The sequence below is a fragment of the Raphanus sativus genome, chromosome 9 (assembly GCF_000801105.2).
Source record: "Raphanus sativus cultivar WK10039 chromosome 9, ASM80110v3, whole genome shotgun sequence".
Lineage (NCBI taxonomy): Eukaryota > Viridiplantae > Streptophyta > Magnoliopsida > Brassicales > Brassicaceae > Raphanus > Raphanus sativus.
In genome coordinates, this window is record NC_079519.1 from 8,344,270 (window position 1) to 8,366,645 (window position 22,376).

The 22,376-nt window shown below is 28.1% G+C and overlaps 2 protein-coding genes across 2 annotated transcripts; one reads left to right on the plus strand and one right to left on the minus strand.

Annotated features, from left to right (window-relative positions):
* Nucleotides 1-689: 689 nt before the first annotated feature.
* On the plus strand, nucleotides 690-3,932 carry LOC108826014 (sodium/hydrogen exchanger 4). Its single transcript, XM_018599382.2, has 14 exons — nucleotides 690-972; nucleotides 1,056-1,174; nucleotides 1,254-1,411; nucleotides 1,522-1,568; nucleotides 1,677-1,871; nucleotides 1,950-1,996; nucleotides 2,292-2,358; nucleotides 2,436-2,536; nucleotides 2,619-2,720; nucleotides 2,846-2,990; nucleotides 3,077-3,139; nucleotides 3,224-3,307; nucleotides 3,385-3,672; nucleotides 3,766-3,932. Exons 1-13 carry the CDS (start codon nucleotides 808-810, stop codon nucleotides 3,670-3,672), a joined length of 1,581 nt encoding a protein of 526 aa, XP_018454884.1. The 5' UTR covers nucleotides 690-807; the 3' UTR covers nucleotides 3,766-3,932.
* On the minus strand, nucleotides 3,871-4,894 carry LOC108826013 (putative lipid-transfer protein DIR1). The gene is given in 3 exon segments (XM_018599381.2): nucleotides 3,871-4,049; nucleotides 4,179-4,467; nucleotides 4,470-4,894. Coding segments are annotated over 3 exon segments (333 nt in total). The 5' UTR covers nucleotides 4,500-4,894; the 3' UTR covers nucleotides 3,871-4,035.
* Between the last annotated feature and the right edge of the window lie 17,482 nt (nucleotides 4,895-22,376).

Sequence of the window (22,376 nt, forward strand, 5' to 3'; positions counted from 1 at the left end):
TTACACATCTATTACGGCATACTCTCTATTATCACTATAAGCGTGCACTAGTATAATATGCATGCAATTGAAATGTACAAGTACAACGGATAATTCACTCACTCAGCCTTAGACCTTCAAAAAGTGATTTTCTCGGTTGAGATGGCGGTGGATGATTGATTATAATAAGGCGGGTCCCACAACATGTTCGGCCTTGAGCACACATGGCATGGTGGCAATATTGGTCACTGAGTTGTGTGACTCATGACATCATCCAAAAGACAAGCAAAAGAACGGTCACATTCCGCGTGCGTGGACCTATACCTGACTTTGCTACTAGTAATCCGAAGCTCACCACTTTTGTAATGAAATCGTTTCCTTATTACCAACAATTGGTTCGAGTTTCTTACAAAACAGCTCTTGTGTAATAATTAGTGACTTTCTGAGTTTTTAAACAACATGATTAATTTGACCCATAATGGTGGCTGTTGAAACTAATGAATAACAATAAGCAATTACGTTGACAAAGTGTGGGCCTAAAAAGCCCACCATACAATGTAGCCCAAAAAGAAAAAGATCCACGTTTTACTCAGCCAGATGACTTCAGGAAATAGCAACGTGTACATTTAGCGCCACATGTAACGACCGCCTTGTCTAATGCAGTTTAAATCTCTCACCCTCTGACTCTGTCTCTCTCTAGTTCTCTGTGCCTGTTTTGGTTTGCGATTGGTGTGTATAATCGACGAAAGCAAAAAAAAAAAAAGGAAGAAGAGATAATCATTGCAAGTTTCTTTCTTTTTTTTCCCTTTTTCTTTTGCGTGTGTGAAAATGGGTATTGGGTTAACGGAGTTTCTATCGATAGAACTAGCCACTGAGCATCCTTCGGTGATACCAATCTCTGTGTTCATCGCCATCCTCTGTCTATGTATGGTTATTGGACACTTACTTGAAGAGAACCGATGGGTCAACGAATCAATTACAGCCATTATAGTTGTAAGTTGCTTCAAGATACTGTTTTAGTGTCGTTTTCTTTGATGTTGTTATTGTCACTATTTTGACTGTTCTGATGCAAACAGGGAGCTGCGTCAGGAACAGTTATATTACTTATTAGTAAAGGAAAGAGTTCTCACATTCTTGTGTTTGATGAAGAGCTTTTCTTCGTTTACCTTCTTCCACCAATCATTTTCAATGCCGGGTAAGCTTTCTTTTGATTGGTTCGGCTCTATAATATGGAGATTGAGTGAAGGTTTTTTTTTTCTTTGGTTTTGTGGTAGATTCCAAGTCAAGAAAAAGAAGTTCTTTCACAACTTTTTAACCATCATGTCGTTTGGTGTGATTGGTGTTTTCATCTCCACTACCATCATTTCGTTTGGCACTTGGTGGGTGTTTCCCAAGTTGGGATTCGAGGGATTGACTGCTCGAGACTATCTTGGTGAGATCTTATTTATATTTGTCTTTTTACCTGCATATATATGTTCATCAAAACATGTTTCTTTGATCATCTATTATTCGAGAGTGAATGTTTTTTTTTCTTCGATTCAGCCATTGGAACGATCTTCTCCTCAACTGATACTGTTTGCACTCTACAGGTTCTTGATTTTTTTTCTTTCTAAAGATTATCTTGTCCTGAGAGTCCTTCTTCTCAAGCTATAAATAGAGTTTTACTTTTCTTACATTCCTTCTTAAAACTTTACTAGATTCTCCATCAAGATGAGACTCCATTGCTATACAGCTTAGTCTTTGGAGAAGGAGTGGTGAATGATGCAACCTCAGTAGTGCTCTTCAACGCCGTTCAAAAGATTCACTTCGATAGCATCAACGGTTTGACGGCTCTGCGAGTATTTGGAAACTTTTTGTACCTCTTCTTCACAAGCACTATCCTAGGGATTGGTGTAAGCTAACTGAATTGGCTTTTATACTTTCGCTCTCTTTGAAGCATATGTCATATACTCAGTGTGGATGTCTTGCAGGTGGGACTAGTAACGTCTTTTGTCCTTAAAACCCTGTACTTTGGAAGGTAATAAAAAACTACACCAAACTTGCAAACTCTTTCATCTCAATCTTAAGATTATAGCTTAAGATGTGTCTTTATATTAAAGTTAAGTGTATTAAAATGATCAAATAATTAATTTGATTATTAAACTGGGTAACAAAAAAAGTTTGAGTATTAAAAACTTGACGGAATTTAGTTGAGGTAATTTTATGGGATTTTCCAAATAAAAAACTACACCAACTTGCAACTTATTCATCTCAACCTTAAGATTATAGCTCAAGATGGGCCTTTATATTGATCTCACTGATTATGCTGGCAGACACTCAACTACACGCGAACTCGCGATCATGGTCCTAATGGCTTACCTTTCGTATATGTTGGCTGAGGTAAATATCTCCATTACTCCAACAGTTCATGCAGAAGTCTAATGCAGCTTTTTAAATGTTCTTAACTTTCTTTGCAGCTCTTCTCGTTAAGTGGGATTCTCACTGTTTTCTTCTGTGGGGTTTTGATGTCGCATTATGCATCATATAACGTGACAGAGAGTTCAAGAATCACTTCCAGGCAATTGTTTTTATTCCTCTCTCTATTCTCAGTGGCAGGAAATGCTTTTTGTCGTATAACTGTTCCATCTCTGTTCTTGCAGGCACGTATTTGCGATGCTTTCCTTTATTGCGGAGACATTTATATTTCTCTATGTTGGAACAGATGCTCTTGATTTCACCAAGTGGAAGACAAGCAGCTTAAGGTATATAAAATGTCTCGGGGTCAAAAAAGAAAAAAAAAAACAATACAGAGTAGTACTTTGATATGAACCTCTTCTATCATACTAAGAAGACTTTATCATAGTAACACTAATCCTTCTTCTTGTAGCGTTGCGGGTACTTTGGAAGTCTCCAGTGTCATAACCGCATTAATATTGCTCGGACGAGCCGCTTTTGTTTTTCCACTCTCTGTCTTTACTAATTTCATGAATAGAAACACTCAAAGAAGCGAGTCTATCACATTCAAGCACCAGGTTCAGTATTATTCTCTCACTTACATTATTATCAGAAAAGTCTTAAATATCCTGTCTTGAAGTTGTGCCCTATGTATACTTTATAGGTGATTATTTGGTGGGCGGGGCTAATGCGAGGTGCTGTCTCAATTGCTCTTGCTTTCAAGCAGGTTTTTTGCTCTCTTTACACATTAATATAGAGATTATGATGTTTTCATTATAATCTCATAACGGTATCTATTTGATGTGCCAAGTTCACATACTCGGGTGTTACAACGGATCCTCTAGATGCTGCCATGGTCACCAACACCATCGTCGTTGTCCTCTTTACTACACTGGTAAAACAAACACTCACTTCATCAAGTAACGAAAAAAATTGATAAGACTTGTCTTCTTTGTCATGTAACGAAAACAGGTCTTTGGTTTCTTTACAAAGCCACTTGTGAACTATCTTCTTCCTCACGACGAAAGTCACAACACCGGTAAGCGGAGTGCGCCAGGATCCCCTAAGGAAGATGCGACGCTTCCTCTGCTCTCCTTTGACGAGTCAACTTCCACTAACTTAAGCAGAGCTAAAGATAGTCTCTCTCTTCTGATCGAACAACCTGTTTACACCATCCACCGCTACTGGAGAAAGTTTGATGATACATACATGAGGCCTGTCTTCGGTGGACCTCGTCCAGTAAATCAACCAGAATGCTAGGTATACTCTCCATTGTTTACCACAAGTAACTGCTCAGATGATGTATTTTATTCATCATGATAACCGAATAGTTCTTTGTTTTTCTTTTTGCAGTTTATGATTTGAGTTGTCAGCTGGGAAGGGGCATGTGAGTTGGTGTTTTTTTTTGGATTTTCGAGTGTAGTGAGAAACCAGTATTGTATCGTTTTCTATAATGTGTATACAATGGTTCTTCTATATAGACACGAGGTGATCAAAGATCGTTACAAGTTTATGATTTATTTGGATCAAAAACACTATAACATATTGTAATCCAGAGACATCAGATTAGTCGCAAGACAAGATCAAGCAGACCTGTCCGTGGTAGAATGGTATGTCTCCACATCAATTCTTTAAAGCTGCACGTTACCAAAAGAGCAGCACAAGAAATGTAAAACTCTCCTTGTTTGCTTATTATTCAGAATTTCAGATACTACTAGTTAAGCTAGTGGTTCAAATAGATCTATGATACTTTTTTTTTTTTTTACCTTGGCATGCAGGAGGAATTGTATTAATGGCACATTTCCTCAGAAGATCATGGACTTTAGATGATTTGGTCGCTAAAATGGGGATATGAGATTTGAACTTGCAGACACATTCGAGATCAGCAGCTTGGAGGATTATGCAGCATTCAATACCTGGAGGCGGAGGGTTGTTTCCTGTGACTGCTGGACGGCATTTCTCCAATGTGTTTGCGTTGATGTTACATACGGGAATACTTGTAGGTTCTTCCATTAAAACCAGGGCAACGAAAACAATCACCAGAGCTGCTAGCCTGCTACAATGGTTCTGGTATTGTTCTTATCCATTCTTTCTTTGATCCTCCTCTCTCTTGACTCTAGTACTACCTTGGAACCAGGGGCGGACCCAAGAAGGGGTTAGGTGTGGCATGTGCCCCACACTGATTTTCATTTTTCTTCCAGTAATTAACCTAAATTTTATGTAAGAGCTTCTGTTTTATATTTGATTTACACTGCATGCCCCATACAAAATCAATTGCTAGATCCGCCCCTGCTTGGAACCCTTGAATTTAAAGAGCTTAATGTAACAAGTTGATTCTAAGTGAAACCTAGGAGCGTGTGATGTGGGTCGTTGACTCTCTGGTCCTAGTCAAGTGATCTTGAGTTGAAACGTCTGCAAATTGCAAAGGGAGACTTGTCGTAGTTGTTGGTTTCCTTTTTTTCTCGTTTCATTTTTTTTTGTAAATAAAACGTCAATGATGACACAAACCTAACATTTGGGTGGAGGTACAATTAAGGATGGCAATCAAGGACTTGGACCACGGACCTGACCCGTAAAGACTTGCTGTGGGACGAGATTGGGCATCCATTTGATAAGCCCACAAAATTGCAGGTCTCGCGGGACGGGCTCACAACGGGACGGGACGAATGCGGGACGGACTCAAAATGGGACGGGCCGAATGCAGGACAGGTTAATCCGCAGGATTTTGAAGACCCGCAACTATAAGTCCCCATTTCTGCTTGTTTTTTTCAGTACTATAAATTGCTTTATTATTATGTGAATTTTTTTTTGTTTAAGTTGATCGAGTTTTGTTTCAGTATTGTCAATTGGTGATTAAAAAAAAAAAATTGGTTACAATGATGTTGTTGAAGAGCTACTGCTTGTTGAAGAGCTACTGCATGTTTTTTAAACTGTTCGAAATGATGTTTGAGTTACTGTAGAATCTTGTCTCTACACTCTAATTTCAACAGATTGTTTGAAGGAGATGGAGCAACCATTAGTATTAAGTTACTGGTGCTATGCAGAGACGTTACTTTACAAAAACTCAAACAAAGAATATACATAAAAGAGTTGAATTTCACTGTCCAAATAGTTTTCACTTACTTCAACACCATTAAACCGGCAAGTGATCACATTGGATGTTGTTGCGATCAATGTTGTTGAAGTCTCTTCAACTCTCTTACACAGCTCTTCTACTTTAATATCCATGAAGAAATCTGAAGGAAGCGTCCCGCGGGACGGTCCGCGAAGGCTTATAAATTATGCGATACGGGGTTAGACAGCCATTTGAAAGACTGCAGTCCACGCGGAACAGGCCCGCCATGACCCGCTCGACGACGAGCCCGCTGCGGTATGGGACGGAACGGGAGGGGAGAGCCCAATTGCCATCTCTAGGTACAACCCACGGATAGACCCTTTCCTGGGCATTCAAATGAACCGAAAGCAATGGCTCCATATCCGTGTGGCCAGTGGGAATCCCGAAAGCAGTGGCCACATATCCGTGTGGCCAGTGGGAATCGAACCCGGAACCGTATTGAGACCAAAGCTCTCTCAAGTACCACTAGGCTAATCCCACTGTTGTTTTTTTTTTCTTCGTTTCATACATTGAAATTTGATAGGATTGGTTATAAATGATTTTGTATTTGTGATATTCTGCAGAGTTATTTTTTAAATAATGTTCAACAACAGATGCCTCGTATGTCATTTCGTTCTTGTTTTGTCACATGAATATTATTGATTTTCTTTTCGTTCAGTGAAAAGTTTAATTATCTTTCCCTAAATATTGTTCTATGTTTAGAAGGTCGATAAAATATTTGTAAATTTTGATTCAATTCGTTATCTATTCTGATTTGAACCAAAATATCAAAATAGATATATAATATGTTCTATATAAATTATATGATAATTATATTTATATAAAGTTTATAACACATTATTATTAAATTAATTCTTATTTATTAAAGTTTTAATTTATGAGTAATTGCATCCTATATACACTGAATAAAAATTATTTAGGTATGTCGTATGTGTACTTTTTCTATTTAAAAAATCCCAATAATGTCCTTGCTGTCTTTCATCGATCTCTCCCTTCTACTCCCCCTTTTCCAGATTCAAAATCCCTGAACTTTCTATCTCTATAGAAAGGTTGCTAGTTGGGACCAAAGTGAAAAGTTTCTCTCGTCCAAGTCTCCTTCTCCTTCTTCTCTACTTCACCATTTTTATCACTTTACCCTTTCCAATACGCGCAAAAAAAACACATCGGTGCTGGTGGTGGTTGCCATGGAGGTGAGTCCACTCGGCGGTGTCCGAAGCGGAGTGATCGGCCATCCACGATGATTGGCATTATCTTGTTTATTGTTTTCGAAATACAATGATCTGCGGCGAAGCTTATCGGCGACAGTGTCGTGTTCGAGGACATGTTTAATATAATGCTTCAACATTGTGTGGTGATGAGATTATAATAAGAAGATCGATTAAAGTCTCAAAGTTTCTCTATGGATTCTATGAAAAAAAAAGAGAAATCAAGAATAATGGCTGACCAGGTAGAAACTGACAGAGGAGATGATACGATCACATGCGCTGCTCAATGCATCGACGGGAATGGAGAGATGGGGATCTCGCGACGAGAAAAGAATGAATATGATTGTTTTTTTTAGAGAGAAATATAGTTTTCTCGAGAAAGTTTCAGAGAAAGAATAGAAGAGAGGAAGGAGCGAGTGGACAAAGTTGTAACTTCACTTTGGTTCACATCTCTTACAACCTAAATAACTTTTTTTTTGCATCAATACCTAATTATCTTTTCTTTTTTGGCTATTCACCTAAATAGCTCTTAATTTATTTTGTAGTAAAATATTATATTATTATTTATAGTGTAAATTAGCGAAATAGTCATAGTGAAAAAATTAAGGCTTCGAATGTGAACCGCATATCAAAAAATGCAGATCAAACAGAAATACAGATCAAGCATAACAAATGCAGATCATGAAGATCAAGTGGAACAAATGCAAATCAAGTTAATTAATAAATTATTATATTTAATAAATGACTTCTAAAATAAAAATTGAATATCTAAACAAAATAAAACTTATTATAAATAAGTAATAAATATCATATTGAAAATAATAATAAATATCGTCATTTTAATGAATATAATGATTTTAAATTCTTTGATCATCACAGTTACAAAAATTATTAAGCATGGGTATTTCAGATATTCTGGTTCGTGTATTTCAGGTATCAGGTAGCGGTTAGAGGATCTATTTACTATCTAACCTATATTCGGTTCTCATTTGGTTCCGGTTCCAGTTCAGATAATTCATTCAGATAATTCATGTAAAATATTTGTTATTTATAGGGTAAAATATTAAATGATTAGGATATTTTAGATTTTTTTTTGGATATTTCGAATTACTTTGGATATTTCGGATAAAATATCTGTATACGTTCGGATAGGTTCAATCCGATTATTTTGGATATAGAAATATAAGAACATTTTTGATGACCGAGAGTTTTGGTCTGATTCCTATTTTGGGTATTTTGGTTCGGTTCCGGTTTGGTTCTTTGGTTTAGGTTTGTGTCTTTATTCGATTTTCGGTTCTCTCTTACCATTTGGTTCAATTATAGAAAAAATATCATTAATTATATATATATTATTGCATCAACAAAAACTTCATTTAAAATTTTAAACTATATAGATGTATGTGTAAGAACAAAAAATATGTTTGATATTAAGTAATTTTAAATCAACTTAACATTTATAATTATATTATGAATTATAAAATATGAAAGTATATACATTAATTTATTAAACTAGTTTATATGAAAATATTAATTAATTTTTGAATACATAATACATTGTTTTTATTATCTATTAAAAGGATACAAAAATAACATGTATAACATACTGCAACTAAATTATAGAAAATATTAATATACAGACCAAATATAGAGATCATTTTCTATAATCATATATATATATATATATATATAAGAAAAAATATATGCTACATATTATTTTAATAAATAAATGCATCTAAAATTTTAAGTGATTTGTGGTTTAGAAGTGTGAATTTATTGAAAAATCTATACAATTAACAAGAAAAGAAATAAAGTTGTGTGTAGTGTAATATCTATAGAGAAAAGATTTGTCCATTGGGCATCTGTGTTGTATCCGACCTCTTTCACCATTTTCACGCAGTTTATTTTTATTAACATCCCCTATATATTAAAAGAGAAACATTTGAAAAATTGTAACCTCAATTTTGTAATAATTAAAAAAGAACTCAATGCTTAGGTGTCACTCAATTAGATAGTCAATTACATTCAATTGAAAAATAAGTAGATCCACATTCGATTTTTATATGTTGCTAGATACATTCGTTGGTCAAACTATATGATATGATGATATGATATGATATTTTCGATAGAAGTATTTATGATTGTTCCGCTAGATATAATTACTATTTTATTTTCTTTAATTAAATAAAACCTACGGAATTACCATAATGACTAATATATATATATATGACAATTAATGTTTCTAATAATAAAGATTTGATAATAATTTATATCTCCTCCATCATTTTTTGTTTAATTTTATATTATTAAAATAAATTAAACAATCGAATTACTATAAAATTAAAATTTAGATTTTTTCGTATATGTTATATTTTGAATTTTAAAAAATGACAATAAATGACTAAAACTATTAAAATTATTATGTTAAAATTTAATGATCAGTGGTTTAACACTTTTATTATAAAAATATACAGATGATTTTAAACCCACATTCGATTTTTATATGTCGCTAGATACATTCGTTGGTCAAAATATATGATATGATATTTACGATAGAAGAATTTATGATTGTTCCGCTAGATATAATTACTATTTTCTTTTCTTTCCTTAAATAAAACCTACGAAATTACCATAAATGATTAATATATATATGACAATTAATGTTTCTAATAATAAATATTTGATAACAATTTATATCTCCTCCATCATTTTTTTTAAATTTTATATTATTAAAATAAATTAAACAATCGAATTAGCTATAAAATTAAAATTTAGATTTTTTGTATATGTTATATTTTGAATTTTTTTAAATGACAATAAATGACTAAAACTATTAAACTATTATGTTAAAAATTAATGATCAATGGTTTAACACTTTTATTATAAAAAGATACACATGATTTTAAAACCATATGAGTAAAAAGTATCATTTAATAATAAACAAATATATAGATTAAACTATATACCATATAAGATTACATAAATATTTTAATTTCAAAACTTTCAATGAATTTTCAAGAACATTTATAAATTATAAACTTAATAAATTTTTCACATTGAAAATTTTGTTATCAATGATTTAAATATTTTGTTATAAATCGATATGAATGATCATAGAACCGTATGATTGTGAAGTTTCAATTAATAAATAACTATATAAAATATAATATATAAAATATATTATTCTTAGAAAAGTAAATTGGTCCATCTTAACTTATATTACACTTTTTATTAAACTAACTATCGAATTGATAAAGAATGTAAAAAAACAATCTCTCACTTTCCTTAAATAAAAACTATGAAATTACCTAATATGATTAACGTGTATATGAAAATTAATTATTATGAATAATGAATATTTGATAGCAATTTTTGTATCTTATTTCTTTTTTATTTTATATTATTAATATTAAAAATCACATTAACTATATAATAAAAACATTTAGATTTTTTCTTATATGTTATATTTTGAATTTTCAAAACGTTAATAAATTATTAGAAATTTGAAAATCTCACTTTGAAAATTTTGTGATCAGTAGCTTAATTTGTTTTGTTATAATAAGATACAAGTAATTATAAAATTGTATCAACATGAATTTTTATTTAATAAATATTCAAATTAAATACTCCCTCTGTTTTTAAATAATACATGTTTTGAGATTTTCAAACTTTTTAATAAAACATATTAAAATTTACTTATTAGTGCATAGTTTTTTGTTATTTTATATTTCCTATATTTCTAAACCAATAAAATTTCAAGAAATGCAATTAATGTTTTTGAGATTCACAATTATTCATAATTAGTTGACAAAAATTACATTGAAAATATAAAAAAATACATTTTTTGAAACAAAAAAAATTCCTAAAACATACATCTTTAAAAAACAGAGGGAGTAATATATATATACTAACGATTTAAAGCAACAAAATTGGCCGCATCAATTTTAGTCGTTCAGTTGAAACATTTCAAAACTATGTAGAAGACGAAAGTCAAAGTAATTCAATTTTGGAAATAATAAGATGATGTATCTAAAATCATTAAAATGGTTCTCAATGATGTGAAAGTTAAATATTAAAAAAATTGTAGAACATGTTTTTGTAATAAAAACTAGGTGATTCTCCCGTGCTCATGCACGGAAATAAATATTTACAAATAAGTACTTTACTTTGTTTGTTTATATGTTTTAAGTAATCTTTTATTTGTATGTATAAAAATTGTATTAAATATCTTTATGTTTTAAGTATGATATTTTGTATTATTTCAACTTTTTTGAGTTGTATATAGACGGTAAATTAATGATGATTTGTCTCATTAGGTTAAAATTATCGTATTAGTAGGTAATTCAGTTTATCTTCTTATATTTGTAAATATATTTCATAAAATTTTGTATAATTTGATATATTTTATTTTATAAAAATAGAAAAAAGTAAATCAGATATTCATTAATAAACATAACTTGTAAAATATTGAAAATTTATTCACGTAAATGAATATATGCAAAATAGATACGTCATAATAATTGGTTGATTGTTCATATTTTGATTGATTTCATTACTTGGATTTGGTATATTGGGCTATATAATTTTTTAATCATAATGTTTTGGTTATAATTAGACTAAAATAAAAAGATTTTGCTAATTACATTTTTTAGCTTACCTTAGGTTCATAAATATATTTATGTATAATTTATATATGTTTTTGATAAAATATATAAGTCTATATTTTGAAATTTGATAGATATTTTCTGTTTTTTATGTTTTTGGAAAAATATGAAGAAAAATACAAATAAATTTCGTTTATGTATAATCAATCTTTTATATTCTAGAAATATTATTATCTTATAGAAAAATGTCTAAATTATTTTATTAATATTATAAATTTTCTTTTTCTTATCAAATTTTTTAATACAAATTTAATTTAACTGAACATTAAAATTAAGATAAAACAATTTAGTTTATTTTGAATTATATTTAAGAATGTGCATTTATATATTTAAAATTATAATCTTAGGTAGATTTTTCTATCTATTTATTTTAATTAAATATATTAAATAAATATGGAAAATTGCATAATTGTCAAAAATTAAAATTAAAAAATATTTATAAAATCTGTAGATATATATATATATAAGAAACTAATGATTTTACGATTTAATTTGATTTTATGATTTATTTCTTTTTATCATTTTCTAAAATTATGTATATATTTTTGAAATATTTTAATTTAAATGATATTTCAAAATTTGAAATGCCATAATTGAATATATTTATTTTAATGATGATTTATGAGTTTTTACCATATTTTTTTAAAAGTCCAAAAATATAAATCGACAATAAATATAATATATGATTTTCGATGTCATATTAATCTTTAAATATAATTTTCCATGTCATATTAATCTTTAAAACATGTCATCAATTTTAGTAGCAATGTCACAATTATTAATCTAGATGTTTTTCTGCACCATGTGTAGTGATGAATTTTTTTAAAGTTAAATTTTATATTTTAAAATGTAATTTATTAATATTATATATTTTATTATTTTTACCAATAATTAATATAAATATCATTAATTAAGCATAAAATTAAGAGAAAATATTTTTTTTTTTTTTAATTATATTTAAGAATATATATGTATACATATAAAGTTAAAATCTTAAATAAAAAATTATTTATTTCATTTGGTTAAATGTATTAAATCAACTTGTACAAAATTACTAAAAATCATATAAAATCGTATAGTTATCAAAAATTAAAACTAAATAATATTTGCATAATTTGTAGATATTTACAAGAAACTAATGATATTACGATTTTTTTTTTAATTCAGAAAATTCAAAAACTTTTAGATAATAAAAATTTTATAATTATAAAAGTAAAATTATATAATATTTCGAAATTCAAAATGTCATATTTGAATATATTTATTTTAGTGATGATTTATGAGTTATTACCATATTCTACAAAGTTTACCAAAATATAAATCAATATTAAATGTAATATATGAGTTATTACTATATTTTACAAAGATTTCCAAAAATATATATCATCATTAAATGTAATTGTCCATGTCATATTTAACCATATGACATGTCATCAATCTTAATAGCCACGTCACAATTTTTTTTGTGAAAACGATTGTAGAGAAGACATGTGGCAAATCACTTCGCAAATAATGTCTAGGGGATGACTTATTGACCACATTACAGTTTTTACAGATATAAACATAGTGACAAAAAATTTAAACCCAAATTGATCAGACTCATGATAAATTCAAAATAGATTTCGGTCCACAATTACAGTTACAAATGTTCAGCCCAACATATCTCCTATATCTATCTTATTAAAGTAGAAGTACTTTAAGCTTTTGTTTGGTAATAGAGATAGGAGTCTTTAAAAAAAATTAATTTTGTTTGGTAACAAAGATAGTAGAGAATTTTGTATTTTCCTTATTTAAATGATACATTTAAGTATTTAATGTCTTTTCCTAATTTAAATAATAGATTTCCTTAACCAAAATAAATTTCCTTATAGATTTTTTGTTAACATTAAATATTTTTCAATATTTATTAATAAAATAATAAAATAAAAATCACACATCAAAATCAATTTATATATCATATAAATAAAATATAAAATATTTTATTTATAAATTGTTAGTATAACACTTTTATAATATAAGTCCAATTAGTTATAAATATTAGATTTTATATGATACAATGTGATATAATAGACGATTTAAATCACATAATATAATTATTTAAAGTAATAAATAAAAATTTTGTTTTAAAATGTTATACTAACAGTTATGTAATACATATTAATTTACACACATAGAAATACATATATATATATATATATATATATATATATAGATATTATCATTAAAACAAAGAAAAACATTGAAGTGAAAGCAAATATTTTACGGCCACGGGTCAAACTATAGAAATAAATAACAATGGCGTAAGATTTTTTTTTTAACAAATTTATTTTAATTTCAAATATGTTTACATATTTTATTTATTTATAAATTATTTTATTTTTTATTAATAATGCTAAGATTTTGGAATTGAAAAAAATTATGACCCATCTCTATATTATTTTAATTAGGAATTTAAAATTTATATCAAAATATTTTTTTTAACTTTTAATTTTTATTATAACTACAAATGTTAATTTTAAATCTAAATTTATGTTTAAATATTACAAATATATCATTTATAAATAAAAAAAACTAAAAACATAAAATAAATACCCGCCCGGTTGGGCGGGTCAAGATCTAGTATATATTAAAGGAGAAACATTCTAAGAAATTTATTCACACTATAATGGAATGTGGCAGTCTCATAATGATTTAAGAATGAATATTCACACTCTAATAAATGTTTTCATCACACTCTACATAAATGTGTTCAAACTATGTATTTTATGTTTAATTTTTAATATAAAATTCACATGTAAGGTTCCAAAAAATATGAATTTAAAATCTAATTCTACATTAGGATATTAAGATATGATAAAAAAATCCAAAACCAACTAATATCCAAATTATGGCTGTTCAATATGCTAAAACCGAATAATTTCGAACCGAACATAAATAGATAATATGGTTTTGTTTTGGTATATACCGTAGTAACCAAATAGATGTAATTTAATAAAAACCGTAGGATTTGGATATGGTTTGATTTATAACCGATTAAACTGAAACATGTAAATATGTATATATTTATAACGACACATGAATATCTATTTGTTATATGAGTTGAACCATAATTATAATTTGTAAATCACTTGAATTATAACTAAGTAACAATTTACTGCAACTGAGGCTTCTTATTTTCTTTGTCTTTCTTTTTCTATATTTTTGTTTTATTTTAACAATAACTAAATTGAAGTAAAGATTATAAATTTGATCAAAAATTAGTTGAAATTATTTACAACTTTTTTTATCTTTAAACAAACAGGGCTGTGTTCAATCGAAGACATATTAATTTGATGAACACTAAATATGGAAGAATATAAAAGCTTTTATTTTATGCTTCTGTTTTGTCTTTATTTTTATTTTCAAAATTTAGAGCTTTGATATTAATTCTAGATTTGATTATTTTATTAGATGATACAAGCATTTTTTTGTTTTTTATTATTTTATTAAAATATATAATATTTTTAATATATAATATGATCTCAAACTAAATAATTATTTTTTGGTATAAAACCGAATAAACTGAAAACCGACAGTATATAAGCCAAATCAAACAGAAGTAAATGTAGATTTAGAATAGTAGTTATATTTTACTAACCGAAATACAGAAAAAACCGAACGGAACCGAAACCAACCCGATATCCGGATTGAACACTCCTAGTCTAAATGAAACCGAACTATTGTTTCATTCTCCAAAACATAATAAAATAACAACTTCATTCCGCGCAAAATGCGGATCTTATTCTAGTAGAAAGTGTTCTGCAAGCAGTCCATTAATTGTTTATTATTTTTTCTTAGTTCTGCATATAATAAAGTGAATGGGTAATTAATGCAGACATAACTGCATCACATTTCCTCCTCTTCTTCTTCTGTGTTTCCTCTGCGTGACATTCAAATTCTAAGTAAATAACTATCCACATAGTTCTAAGAGAGGATATGAAAGGTGTGACTTAGTTGGAGAAAATTAACTTTACTGTGTGTGATGCGCATTGCAAAGTTGACACTAAACACCTGTATATACTGTATATCAAGAACTTAGTTTATATTATAGAATGTAACTGCGAAAAAAAAGAGGAGGACTAAATACATATAAATAGAGGAAGAAAGTTTTAAGCTAGATGGGCTTCACACTTAAAACAAATTGGTGATAAGTAGAGTGGTCCATCTATCTTATATATTACTAAGGATCCTTTCCAACTACCGATGTGGGACAACTATGTGTCTAATACGCCCCCTCGAGATGATGGCTCTTTGAGCATCAATCTCGGAATGCTCGGGCAAAGATCGATCGGTCAACTTTGGGCCAGAACGATGTGATCGGGTTGGACTGCGTGGATCGGGCTCTGATACCATGTTAACCTAGATGGCTTCACACTTAAAACAAATTGGTGATAAGTAGAGTGGTCCATCTATCTTATATATTACTAAGGATCCTTTCCAACTACCGATGTGGGACAACTATGTGTCTAATACGCCCCCTCGAGATGATGGCTCTTTGAGCATCAATCTCGGAATGCTCGGGCAAAGATCGATCGGTCAACTTTGGGCCAGAACGATGTGATCGGGTTGGACTGCGTGGATCGGGCTCTGATACCATGTTAACCTAGATGGGCTTCACACTTAAAACAAATTGGTGATAAGTAGAGTGGTCCATCTATCTTATATATTACTAAGGATCCCTTCCAACTACCGATGTTGGACAACTATGTGTCTAATAGAAAGATAGAGAAAAGGTTGGAGAGAGATTGTAAAATTAAGTTTCACAACATTTTTATCTTAAATAATTATAAAGTACATTCAAGATGGCTATAGCGAAAGCGACTCAAGAACTAAGATTTTAGATGGCGATGCACGAGTTGATTTGAGGTTTTTCGAAGGTGACTCAAGACCTAGGGTTTCAAAGATTTTTTTCAAGATCATGACTACTACTGATATTGCAAAGAATGGAAGCATCATGTAAAATTAAGAAATATATATCAATTTCAGATAAAACAAATATATATCAACTTTAGATAAAACAAAATATATATATCATTTTCAGATAAAAAATTCGGGTAAATATGAAAATGTAAGATATTTTTAGCATCATTAGGGTCTGGATGTGGATCAGGATAAATGCAGCAGAAAAGCAGGAGAAAATAACATGCAGATTGATATGCATTTAGTTTACAATCTAATCTATTAAAACTGAAGTACAAAATAAACTTCACCCTTAAACTTGCACAATATTTACAACCAAATGCCATTGAGATAATAATTATTAATTTAACACAATCATTTATTATTAGCATTTAATCTCCATTAATCATCAAGCAGAGCATACCAAAACATATTTAACTATAAAGATATCGATCCCTTAAAAATCTATTTAGCATTTATTTCTAATTTAATTTGATAATGCCATTATTTCTAAGCTGTTACAATATTTCAATTTTGACCGAGAAAGATGCTAAAACAATTAGATTTCGAATGAGTTTTGTTGAACGTATGACACATCTCTCTTCATCTCTATATTAGCTATACATGTTTCGTATAATAACAGTTCCATTTTAACTATAAAAAAGAACAACACTTTTATTTATTTTTATCAATTTTTAACCGTAAATGGTGCTTTATTATATAGTAGCTATGATGAATTTTACTAATATTGTAATTCTCATTCTAATTCGGTAAACTAATCTAAGGTATTTATTTTTATGTTTCTGTTTTCATCGATAATCATACATGCTAATCATCTAATATTTTTTCATATGTTTTGATTCCCTTCTAAGACTATTGTTCAAAGCTTCATCCGAATAAATTTTTTGTTTTCATATAGAGGAGGAAATCAATATTTTATGTTATAACATATTGTCAATATTATGTTTCCATCTCAAAGATTAAAAACTTATGTGTTCTAACGTATTGTATGTGTAATATGTTATCTTAAATTTGTGTCTCATGGAAAAATATGAAAAGAGAAGTGAAAGCTTTAAAACATAAGTCTACATGGTATTTTATGTTTTAGTTAAAGTTGTTGAAAATATAATTGTTTGTTCCCATTTCATTAAAATTCTTCATATTCATTTTATTTTATTTTAAGAGAAAAAGCTGAACAGCGTTGATATGAACAACTAATAATATGTGAAAACATCTTAAAATAATTATTTTTTATCTATAAAGATGAAACAAACCCGCACGGATGTGCGGGTCAAAATCTAGTCAAATATTAAAAATGAAGAACAAATAATAATAACTAGTGATATCTGCGTCCTGCGCGGAGTGAGTGAATTAAACATCAAATTTACTTTTAATCTATAGATATAAGAAAGTTAAAAGTTATAGTCACTAATATTAGATATAATGATATATAGCTGACGAAATTGTATATGTATATATATTGTAAGCTTATTTGTTTGTTCCTGGAAAATCTTGTGTAATTGGTTAGGTGTAAATAAAATATATTTTATGGAAAATAATATATTTATATCTTTGATCAAAGGAAATATATATAAAAGTATGCAAAGACTTATACAAATTTATTATTAATTTAAGATAAAACAAAACATAAGCAATATAATTATTGCTTTCATAAATTAAAAATATGATTATAATATTAAAAGAAACATAGGTAATAAAAAAATACGAAAGAAACATATTATACAGAAACAAAAAAAACTGATAAAACCACAAATGATGAAAAAGTGTCTTTAGAACTCCTAATTTAAAATTATGCAGGTATATTTATATATGTGAGGTGCCTAGTCTAGTCAAGTTAGACGCAATTAATAGCCCAACTGAAATCATTATTATTCTAAATCTTGATCAGAACATATTTATTGCAATGTTGCGCCAATTACACAATTTGGTTTCATATATTATAGGAAATAAATCGAATCAATAGATTCTCAATTAACTATGCAAGCAATCAGTGGCAATCACATGTATATTTGGAAATATGATTCATAATAATTTGAATTATATTTCCATTTGTTTTTATGGTTCGACGTTTACAATCAAAGCCTTATTACCATAAAAACACATTTTAATTGATATGTAATAAATATGTGAAGATCATGTAAATCATGATATACATGTTAACCTCAGTCTTGGCCGAGAATTAATATTTTTTTAAAATAATATACATCAAGCGAATCAGCATTCAAATTATTGTGTTTGTTATACAAATCGATTAAATCTTAGTGTTTGGTGTCCAAGGAAAAATAGTCACATACCTTATACTCAATAAATCGAAAATTCATTCTCGACAAAAAAATATGTAATAAATAGATGTAATAAATCATTATTTGTTTCAAATCATGTGTTGCCTAAATTAGCACGTCATCTTATTGTAATGGTATAAGTTCTTTAACATAACACAAAAAAATAATTTAGGACTACGTGGCAGCATAATTAAAAAAAAGCATGAGAAAATAACATGCACATTGATCTGCATTTAGTTTCCAATCAAATATTAAAAATGCAAAACAAATAATAATAACTAGGTGATATCCGCGTCCTGTGCGGAGTGAGTTAATTAAACATAAAATTTACTTTTAATCTATAGATATTAGAAAGTTAAACGTTATAGTCACTAATATTAGATATAATGATATATAGCTGACGAAATAGTACATGTATATATACTGTAAGCTTATTTGTTTGTTCCTGGAAAATCTTGTGTAATTGGTTAGGTGTAAATGAAATATATTTTATGGAAAAAATATATTTATATATTTGATCAAAGGAAAAAATATATTTATATATTTGATCAAAGGAAAAAATATATAAAAGTATGCAAAGACTTATACAAATTTATTATTAATTTAAGATAAAACAAAACATAAGCAATAGAATTATTGCTTTCATAAATTAAAAATATGATTATAATATTAAAAGAAACATAGGTGATAAAAAATAAAATACGAAAGAAACATATTATACTGAAACAAAAAAAACTGATAAAACCACAAATGATGTAAAAAGTGTCTTTAGAACTCCTAATTTAAAATTATGCAGGTATATTTATATATGTGAGGTGCCTAGGTCTAGTCAAGTTAGATGCAATAGCCCGACTGAAATCATTATTATTCTAAATCTTGATCAGAACATATTTATTTCAATGTTGCGCCAATTACACAATTTGGTTTCATATATTATAGGAAATAAACTGAATCAATAGATTCTCAATTAACTATGCAAGCAATCAGTGGCAATCACATGTATATTTGGAAATATGATTCATAATAATTTGAATTATATTTCCATTTTTTTATAGTTCGACGTTTACAATCAAAGCCCTATTACCATAAAACACATTTTAACTGATATGTAATAAATATATGAAGATCATGTAAATCATGATATGCAGGTTAACCTCAGTCTTGGTCGAGAATTAATATTTGTTTTTTAATAATATTCATCAAGCGAATCAGCATTCAAATTATTGTGTTTGTTATACAAATCAATTAAATCTTAGTGTTTGGTGTCCAAGGAAAAATAGTCACATACCTTATACTCAATAAATCGAAAATTCATTCTCGACAAAACATTATGTAATAAATAGATGTAATAAATCAGTTTTTGTTTCAAATCATGTATTGCCTAAATTAGCACGTCATCTTATTGTAATGGTATAAGTTCTTTAACATAACACAAAAAAATAATTTAGGACTATGTGTCAGAATAATTAAAATTTCAAGAGGTTATAATATCCAGCAAGCAATATTTAGTTATATGGAACCGCGTCTAATATCTCCAATATATGAAATCTATAGACCAACAATTTAATAATTATAGGTTGAACTTAGACGTTCCTGAATTAATATAATGGACTAAAACAAAATTCATCTATGGCTGTTGTGAAATTTGAATTATAGGAATAACAAATAATAAAAGAGGCTTTTATCCTAGAATATTATTCTACAACATGTCAACCATATCGACACCTTGACTATTTTACATACGTACAATCCAATATAATAGACAACTATCAAATCTCCTAATATTATAAAATCGAACAACCATCTATTAGTTTTTCAGGAATAGATATATAATCTTATATTACTGTGAAATATATCGTCCACTTCGTAAGTAGTAGCATATTAGTTATATAAAACATGGAAACATAACAAAGATGAATGAAATTGTGGTCTTTTATGAAAACGTTTACATTTGCTATATTCCGTGTAATAGAACATAGAAACTAATAATGCGCAAACATAAATCGTACACATTTATATGGTAATGACCAATGGCACATGATGTAATAATTTTAGTAGACTAAGGGTTTTTTAAAAAGGTGTGAGAGTGCTTATGAGGCTGCCACGTAAGAAATGACACTCATGTAAATCACATATCAAGTGAAGGTTATTTATTTTTAGTGCTCCTAAAATAATATATAGGGGATAAAAAATGAATAGGATTGCATGCAGGATGAATCTGTGTAAAAAACAATTGTTCCGCAGGAACAAGGAAAAAAGTAGTGCACCATATGCAGAGGCACAATAGATACCGTCTTTCAATTTTCTTTTTGCGTGAACTGTTTTTTTTAGTTATTTTTTTCTTTTTTCTTTACCTATAATGTATTTATACACGTTATGTTCTATCTAGTATGAAAATAACTACACTAATTTTTATCTTTTTAAAAAAAGACAGATATGTTACAATATATCAGATAAGTGCCTGAAACCGAAGAGTAACTCATGACACTCTCATGACTCTTTTCGGGGCAACATTTTAAATAATAGAAAACATTTTAAGTTATAGTTTTTTATATTGTATTAACTAGATTTTCATATTTTCATGTTGTCTCCTTTACCTATAAATATTTCGTATTAATTTATTTATTTTCTTTCACAAATTAAAATTCCTCTTCAAGTGTAAGTTTTTATTATTTTTAATTGAGAATTCTAAGATAAATTTTCTTATATAAATATTTAAAAATTATTTTTATATATTAATTATTTTTAAATTTGATAAACGCTTATATATAAAGTAATGTGTTCTCTACAAATATATTATAACATATGCATGCATTTTGATCACCTATTATATATATTATTTTAATGAATTTATGTATGTTATTTATATTATGTATATTATCTGCATATATTTATAAATTAATATATTTTATAATTAATAACTATTTAAAATTTTATTATTTGTACTATAACACATGCATGTATTTTAATCGAATGTTTAATTTTTTTTTCAGTTTGTCTCTTATATATGTTTTCATATGATTAAACTAATATTATTTCAAATTTATAGATATGACATCTAACTATGGATAAAACGTGAAATTTAGTACACGTATTTGTTTTTCATTTGTTATGTTTGATCTGTGTTTTATAAATAAGTAATAAATATTTTTAAATAATTTAAAATACAAATTTTATAAATATTAATAAATATTTTCAAATAATTTAATATTTCATTATATTTATTAAAGTGACGACATTTATTATTATTTTCAACATGATATTTATTACTTATTTATAATAATTTATATTTTATTTACATACTTAATTTTTATTTTAAAATCAATATTTATTTAAATATAATAATTTATTAATTTAGTTTGATCTGCATTTGTTCTACATGATTTGCATGATATGCATTTATTTTGCTTGATCTGCATTTCTATTTGAACTGCATTTTTTGAACTGCATCACCCATTCGAAGCCTAATTGTCTGTAAAAAGATATATTAAGGAAATTTCCTAAAATACCATTTTCATACGATATATTAAAGTGACTAAAGCTAAATCTTAAGGGATACAAGTTTTGTAACTAAACAAAAAAATAAAAAGAAAAAGAAAGAAGAGATATACATGCTCAAATTGTCATGGGTAAATACAGTAATTAATACATAATATAATTTGTTTTAAAAAAACATACATAATATACTTTCTATGTTCTAACCATGACATTGCAATGTTTATTTCTCTGCTTTACATTTTTA